This window comes from Hemiscyllium ocellatum, chromosome 11 (genome assembly GCF_020745735.1).
Source record: "Hemiscyllium ocellatum isolate sHemOce1 chromosome 11, sHemOce1.pat.X.cur, whole genome shotgun sequence".
Taxonomy (NCBI): Eukaryota; Metazoa; Chordata; class Chondrichthyes; order Orectolobiformes; family Hemiscylliidae; genus Hemiscyllium; species Hemiscyllium ocellatum.
In genome coordinates, this window is record NC_083411.1 from 72,008,275 (window position 1) to 72,017,177 (window position 8,903).

The 8,903-nt window shown below is 36.0% G+C and overlaps 1 protein-coding gene across 1 annotated transcript in view; it reads left to right on the plus strand.

Moving 5' to 3' along the window:
* Positions 1-8,326, plus strand: part of LOC132820059 (integral membrane protein 2A-like) — a 31,823-nt gene extending 23,497 nt beyond the window's left edge. The window contains exons 5-7 of the mRNA XM_060831978.1: positions 1,404-1,514; positions 5,434-5,584; positions 5,741-8,326. Of these exons, the coding sequence (XP_060687961.1) occupies positions 1,404-1,514; positions 5,434-5,584; positions 5,741-5,838 (360 nt within the window). The 3' untranslated portion in view covers positions 5,839-8,326. The remainder of the gene's footprint in view (positions 1-1,403; positions 1,515-5,433; positions 5,585-5,740) is intronic.
* The last annotated feature ends 577 nt before the right edge of the window (positions 8,327-8,903 follow it).

Consider the following 8,903-nt stretch of genomic DNA (forward strand, 5'->3'; position numbering starts at 1 on the left):
ACTAGTATAAGATCAACAATCCTATCTCAGTCGACATTATCAGATCTAACATAGTCTGTTCTCAAGTTTGTTCCACAATCTATTGTTCTAATGAACTGTTCCAAATACTCATTGTGTACAGTTTTTAAGACTATGTTGATTTATCCAGTCTATATTATGAAGATTAAAGTTCTAACCACCATTGCAGCAGTGTACTTAGGTGCCCCACATATTTCTTGGTTTTATTCTGTCCTAAGTATAGCTACTGTTGAGAATGGATGCTAAATACTATTCTCACCAGTTATTATTTTTCTGTGCTATTTCTTTCTTACACCCAAGCTGGTTCTATAGCTTGACCCTTTTAGTTCCGAGTAAAGTTTAATGAACTCAATGTTTGTGACTGTTAACAACTGGATGCTTGAGTGTCTGCTCTGACGCTCCATTTGAAATTTCTGCAAAAATAGCATTTTTCTCACAAATTAACATCTGGCACTGAACCAAAATATTAAATTAGGTATCACAAGTTGCATATTTTAAAAATTAGGTCAGTGAACTCCCTGGATATAATTGCTCTTGGGATTTTCAATAATTGAGATCGTATTTGAATGCCACAGAATTATTTTGGGATTGAATATTAACTTGCACCTTGAATGCAAAGGATCTCCAGAATGGTGCTTTGCTTGTATAGTAACAATTCTGTGGTTTTAGAACAGAATCTCCAAATAGTGATGTGGTCAGCATTTGCAATGCATATCTGATTCCTGTAGCAGAACTCACTTGGACAATCTGAATGTTAGATTATTTGTTTAAAGGTGGATGGGTGGTTTGACTATCCCCAGGGCTGACCACACTAATTATTCATTCTATACAGTGATCGAATTTTGTTGCTTGATTAATGTTTTGAATAATAGTGGCAGAAAGTTTTCGACCTTCAGTCAGCCTGTGACAGAAGGATCAGCATCCCCAAACTGTTGTCTGAAATCTTGGCAATGTAGGCACAAGTCATAATCATTATAATTTTACTAAGGTAATAAATAGGCAGGATGACTTGCAAATAAAGTTCTTAAATATTTGCCTCATTAAATAACAAATCTTAATACATAGATGTTTATATGCATGTTTTCACATGTATGTAAACCAGTTTTATTAGCTAAGAATGATTTGCATTTAGACTGTATAGCAGCAGTCTTTAACATAAACTCTGCTTCTGGATGGGATTTTCTGCTAAGAATTTAAAGTAATGTTTGAGTTTTTTTTGACTCTTGTGAAGTAGTCACAGCATTGAGTTTGCTCTAATTTTTAAAAAAAGTAATTAAATGAGTTAAATTTTATATTTGTTGTAACTAAGCCTATGTTTTAAAAGGGTTCATGATGTTTGTTTTTTTTAAGTTTTCTGTTATAAATGTATTTTAATCTACTTCTAGATCCTGACTGCTTATCTTGATCTGAAATTGGATAACTGCTATGTGATTACGTTGAATACTTCTGTCGTCATGCCTCCACGTAATCTGCTTGAACTGTTCATGAGACTTGCAGTACGTATCAGTAAATGTTGTTTAAATATTGTCTGAAGAAAACTATACTTATTTGTTTACCTCAGCCCAATTGATGCAGGATTCTCTTTTTTTTCTCTTTTTTTTCATCCTGATTTTCAGTTGTTAGTGTTCATGAGATGTAGAAAGGGCAATTATTAAATATTACTGGGTTGCTATCAAATAGTCTGTCATTCAAGTTGAAGTCTTAAAGTTGAGTGAGGAAAAGCAACTGAGCTGAAAATATTGAATCAGTCTTGATCCTGATGAATGAGATGATAAAAGCAAAGTTTATTTGAATGTATATTGTTGTTGGGTTCGGGACAAATGCGATTTGGATCATGTCACCTTGCATGCAGTAAAATATTCCAAAAGAGAAAGTAATAATGACAATAAATTATATGTTGATAATTTAAAAGTATCTTTCACTGCCATTTAATGTTGATTAGGAAAAGTAACAATTTTTTTAAAATAAGTATTTCTACAGAAGTGAAACTATCAAAAGATTGACAAGGATGTTGCCGGGATTGGAGGGTTTGAGCTATAGAGAGGCCAGATAAACTGGAGCTATTTTCCCCAGAGTATTGGAAGTTGAGGGGTGACCTTATGGAGGTTTAGAAAATGATGAGGATGCTAAATAGGGTGAATAGCCAAGGTCTTGTTTTTTCCAGAGTAAGGGAATCAAAAATAGAGGGCATTTTTTAAGGTGAGAGGGGAAAGATTAAAAAAGGAACCTCAGGGGCAACTTCTTTGTGCAGAGGATGGTGCATGTATGGAATGAGCTGCGAGAGGAGGTGGTGGAGGTTGGTACAATTACAACATGTAAAGGCATTTGGATGAGTGCAGGAGTTTAAAGGGTTATGGGCCAAATGGTGGCAAATGGGACACGATCAATTTAGGATTTCTGGTCAGCACTGATGAGTTGGACTGAAGGGTCTGTTTCTGTCCTGTACAGCTCTATGGTTATAACAAAAATACACAAAGGCTTAATAGAGCTGGTACAAGTCATGGTCAGGAATTGTGGCATTGTGGAACAAGTTGTTTTTTCTGAACTATTCATTATAAGTTGAGGATCTGGTTTGTTTGATGTAGATGCAAATTTCTCCTAAGTTTACATACCTGCATGCCAGACCTTTCAGTGTAGTTTAAATGGATGTGTAGCTAATTAGTATGGACCTTGAGGAAATCCGTAAATTTTCTAAATTTACTTTTTAATGACATCTTTTAGAAATCAAAGCTGAAGCCCATACGTTTTACTCCATTACAGGGTTTCATGGGTTCTGGTAATATTGAGTACCTCACTCTCATATTCGTCATGCTCACTTTCTGCCTTGTCCAAGTGTATTGAATGTTGACAATGATATCTGTGAAGATAACGCTATACATCCCATTATTTGGAAGGTCAGGTAAGAGAGGGGATACCAACTTCCAGAGCAGACATTAAATAAATGAAGGCTCAGATTGTGTGTCTTCAGTCATGACCTTGAACCTTCCTGGGGAAGAAAGCATCATGTTAGGTGTACCTGATGAGGTCTATTTTAATCAGAAGTAAACTTTTCAAAACATTAGCTGTGTAAAGGTTTACCTATAAATTGTAAATATAGAACTAAAGGTAACAAACAATTTTGATACATCTTTTGTCTTTTCCAAATAAATCAGAGCTTGATGAAAGGACCAAAGACATTTGTTTTGCTCTTGACGGTGTTTAATTAGCTTATCCAGTGCTAGCTTTCAGTTAAGCATCTGATAATTTATAGACGACAGAGTAATCAAGAGAAAGCTGGATGTCACCAGTATGTGTGTGAAGTGACTTTACTCGCACATCACAGGAAATAGAGTGCAAGGACATAGTTTTGGAGCAGCAGTAGGGAAATGGGATTAGAAGCTATTGCAACCTACACTCTGACTGCAATTAGATACCTAAGAACAAAGCCAGGTGTATCCAAGCCTCTCAGTTGGATAGCATTGGGGTGTGCTCTAACAAGGTGAAATGATCAATCATGTGCTTGGCAGTCAGTCTGCACGAGCTACAATGTTTGAGAAGCAGCAAGCAGGCAGGTTTTTTTATTTATCAATTGCACACATTGATTAGCTATTTTGGTATTGCTGCCAGGGCAGAAACTTAATGGAAGTATTCAAAGTGGAGCTTCAGGAAAGGTACCCATGGATGACATCACTCTCCGGGATTTAGGAGGAAAGGGATAGTAAGATGGGATGGTGAGTGTTGTATAAGTTAATGGTTCTAAAGTGGCTAATATTCATGTTACAAAAGCTTTAGACACTCTACTGATTCTGTCCATCAGTGAGTGGAGACAGAGTTCCACTCTAGCTTTTAAAGAGAAACAGATGTAGCTGTACCAGTTCCCTGAGGTCCTAATAAGTATCCCTGACCAAATGTGGTTATACATTGTCATCATGAAATACACTGTTCTTGGATAACAAGAAGGTTTATCTTCTGTGCTGGTCATGAATCTCCTATTACTAATCACTGGACACACCCAAGATAAAGTAGCAACGAATTACCTAAACCATTACCAAGAGTCACAAAACGATAGCAATGACAGATATTGCAAGAAGTCGCAAATGGTCAAATGATTTTATTGAGAGGCATAATTAAGGCAGCATTGAAGGAGACCAGGACGGGACCTAGGGACAAAAATTTCCAACAATCCCAACTGAGTTAGGTCATTGATCAGTTGGAACGAGGGCCACGGACTCAGAAGGAAAATATAAATATTGTTGACTCAGAAGATGTGGGTGATAGGAGAGAAACCAGTAAAGGTCTGAGCTTACAGCTAGGAGAGACATGAACGTTAGGAGAATCTTGGTCCAGTGGACAAAGGAAAGAGGCTGAAGCAGGAATGACAGCTGAACATTTGGCCTCAATGGAAAAAAAATTAAAGCATGAGCTCCTTGCATTATTTGAGGACAAATAAGTTGTTAAGATGATGGATTTTCAAAAATTAAAAAAAACTTTGGTTACCTTTGCAATCCAGGATGCTCCTTGAGTAGTTAGCAGGATCTGCCAGTACTCTGATTCAACCAAATGTGATGTTGATTAATTAGATCAGTTGTCAATCATATCCTTTCAAATTTTCATCCTTTTGGAGTCGAGAGTGCAGGGAAGGGTTGCATTTTAATATATGGTCCCGGATGAAGAGCTAATGGTTTGAGAACTAAAGGCAATTGTGGTGGTGAGGATGTGATACAAGAGATAAGTAGCATTAGGGTTATGGTGAATGAGGGACAAAAGGTTTACTGGTAAAATTGTACTGTTGGTGGCTATCAAACTGCTGTACAAGGATGAAACAAACTTCATTTAATTGTAGCACTAGTAGTTGCTTTGCCAGAATAACTACTTAATAACGGCAGGAGTGATATTTAAAAACCAAACTTATTTCTTGTGGTATCTCCCATCTCTGTACACAGGTGAAAAAATGCAGCAGTGCTAAAGTACCAGATTCTCTTGAAGGCTGAAAGTATTCACCAATGTTTTAGCAAGCTGCTTTACAAAGTTATATTTATGAAGATTTGATCCCTGCACGGGATGTGGTGACTGGTAGCTACTATTAAAGGGGTGTATTCCCTCTCTTAATTGACCATTTGTTGTAATACTGGAAATTTTGTACAAGAGTTGTGAATTTGAAATTTTTTTACAGCACTGATCAGTTTTGTTGCTTTTAGTTGCTATCTTTTATTCCATGAATGTTCCTGATTGACATTCCAATAGCTTGAGTAATTGAGTTTTCACAACTCGAGGATAAATTCAACTTCTGAACAATCCTATGTTTTAAGCAACAAGTTATTAATAAATTACTTGTTCATCCAGCAAGGGATAATCTTTTCGAATTTCATTGTGTAGTTGTGATTTTTTTAAAATGAGATCTCGTGACATTTTGGAAATGTCTTATTTTCTCAACAGACAGGTGACTACTTGCCTCAGACCTACCTTGTTCATGAAGATCTGCTGGTGACTGAACGTATTGACAATGTTGATCAGCTGGGTTATTTCATCTACCGTCTCTGTTCAGGGAAGAAGACCTACAGATTGCAGCACAGAAATATGGTTAAAGGTACAATTTCTACTGTTAAAATGACCAAATTTTATAAAGAATGTTAAGCAAAGGTCAAAGCTATAAATTCATTAATTTGAACTATCATAAACCAATGAACTTCTATTCTGTTGTTTTTAATTGTTCAGTAATTAAAACTTTTTTTAATTTTAATAGGTATCCAGAAACGCTCAACAGAAAACTGCCACAGAATCAAGCACTTTGCAAATAACTTTGTGGTTGATTCCTTGATCTGTGAACCATATGGAATTTAAATGAGGGATGCTATTTTTACCCAGCTGACTGTAGAAGCTTTCCACGTGCAGTACACGTAACCTATAAGTAATGTGTGACAATCAAAAGCCTTATTAGCTTTGCTTTGCAGTTTGTATTCCAGTGCAAATACTGTTGCTTCACTAAAAGGCTTTTCGGATGCAGCTTTTGTTTGCACTGTTTATTCAATAGATTTATTGACATCTGTTCTTACAAATTTGCGATGTCGTTTTTATTCTTGATGTAATCAGACTACTCTAAGGAAATTAAGAAGCGTACGGATGTCAGGGAATGGAAAGTCCATTTTTTTCTTTATGGTAATACCTTTCAAAGTGTAATTCAAAGGATTGGCATTCACTTGGAAAGCAGGATTAGAATTTGTGCGCCTACTGTATTGAAATTGTTTTGTAATGTAAACATTTGAAAGTGAGATTTACCTTGTTTTTGTGATGTATCATGGAGTAGTTTGGTGTTTGCACAATTGTATAACAGCCTTGCATAACAGTGGAGAATCCACTCAACAACAAAAAATTCAAGGTGATTTTAGACATTCAGCTGTGGTTAATTCTAATTCTTAAAGTTCATTAAGTAAATTCTGCACTCTGTATGTTGCTAGGGTTTCACTTGGATTTCATCTGATTTGACATAAAGGTGGAAAAATGCAGAACATGTCAAATTGGAAGATATATCTATTTTCCAGCAATTTTATTGGAACACAGGACTATGTTACAGTTGAGGTTAAATTTGAATTACTTACCCTGTGGACTATGTAATGTATTTTCTCAGTATTGTAACATTTATTAAATGTCCTTAAAATTATTGCAGCTTCTTGTTTTCCTATTCAGTGTTAACCAGAAAAGCTGGTGTGCCAGAATAGAGTTGTACAACTATTAGTTCTGAGATATGTACTGTAAGTGCAGTTCATTTGGAATTGCACTGCATTGGCGCTATATGTAACTTTTAACAAACAATATTCTCAATTGTTGGAAGTTCTGCCCAGTATCTTGGTTGATACAAAGATGGAAAAGAAATTTTAGTATTGGCTTTGCATCTTTTAAGAGTCAAGAACAAGAAAGTAGATTTCTGGACACCAGTCAAACTCTTAATTAGGTTATTACCAGTTTACGTATATCCCGTCAATTTCGATAATGTCTCATTGCGGTGGCAATGCACCTGAGAATAATTAGGAACCAATAGTGACATTTTTTTAATGCAATTTGGTCTGTTAAAATTCCCTCTATATATCAGTAGCCAGTAGTTGACTGATTCATAGTTTTTCAATTAGTTTATTTATCATCTTCAAAGAATAGGAGAGATTTTGTCAACTACAGCTTTCTCTAGAGATGTACTCCACATCTGGAGGGATGACTATTGGTCATTAAATGAATAGAAGTACATTAAAATGAACATATCCTGTATTCAAGTATTTCTCACGTTAATGAAATCTCATGTTGTATCTTGTTTATTCAGAGCCCACTCCTGGGCATGCAGTTTATTCAAGTGAAATAAGCTTTATAACCTTCCAAATGTTATTGACCTAAAGCTCAAAACAATTGATCTTTTAATATTTTCTATTGAACTACAGTATCAGTCTGCAATTGCTACCTGAATAACACATGTTAGAGGTTTGGAAAGTATTCAAAATCATGAGTGGTCTAAGTGGAGTGGTTAAATGCTCGCTAATGGTAGAATTTTGGAGAAATACAGGACACTGATTTAATGTGGACTGAAGAATGAACAGTGATGGGAGTTTTTTTAGACACTGGGAACAGTTAGGCTTTCAGATGGAGTTTGATAAGCATCTGAAGAGAGAATTTGCATGGCCATGGGGACATGAGATGGAAACATGAGCTGATTTGCATCCTGTCGATGCAATGACCAAAATGACCACTGCCTGTTAAATGTTGGATAATTCTATGCCTTGAATAGAAAATATAGTTTAACATGCACACTGCACATGCAATGTATTCTGAGTACATTAATAGCCCACTTTTGTGAAAGCAGGGCTTAGTGATTTCAATCCTCTTTCTATAAATGCAGTAACATTAACAAAGATGAGAATGGCAGTTTGAAATAGTCCAACTTTTCTCTTTTTGTAGTGTCTAATACCACACCAACAATATGTGCAGGAGTGTTCCTCAGATGATCTCATTCGGTGGCAAACTATTCAGAGAAAGTTGAAGTAAATTCCTAGGAGAATGCTGATGCCTGTTTTGCTTAAGATGTTTAATACATTTCAAATAGACTTTGATCAGCAATAAGTGTGGACTCGCAGTTGCTGTAGTTCTGTGAGCAGTTTAAAGATTTATCTTCAAAGCTGAATGAATGATTAAGAGCAAGTAGCAACAGATGGTGTCATGTTTTTCTAAATTTGCATTAACTGGCAAACCCTCATACGAGATTGTATTCTGTAAATGGCGGCGTTGTTTTTAAAGGAGCAAACAAATGGACTAACACTTGAGCAACTTTCAATAAAACAGTTGAGTTTAATTTTGCAATTTTTGTGAGTTATTCAAATGTGGAGTCAAGATTCTCTACCTACAAGCCAGTGTCCCTCGTGCATCGGGTGTCAACAAAACATTGTATGCAGTGTATGAATTGGGAAGTTTTATGTAATTCAGTGAAATGTTTCCTCTAAGTGGAAACCCAACACCATCATTAAAGTCTTCAAATTGCTAAGAAAGCTATGCTCTCTTTAGGCAGTTCCTCGGTATTGAGTAAGGGAACATTCAGTGTGAGGACGACTTTGCCTAAGTAAGAGAAAAAAAGTGAGTTTCTGGGGTTTTAGTTCAAAGTGGAATTTTGGGCCTTCAGGGAACAAGCATTGTTCCAAGAAATTGGAAGTTTGGTAAGTGAGTTCAGTGAAGGGGGAAGGTGGAGATGGGTTTTTCCGTATCTTCAGCCTCGTGCATTTGATGTTTAATTTTATGCAGCAGAAGAAGCAGGTAAATTTAGTTGGTATTATTTGAAACTAATTTTTACCAGTATTTTACAGACCAGTCATTCTGCTATATAGAGTGTTTCGTTAATGCAAATTCACTCATGCAATTGACAAATTGGGCACTGT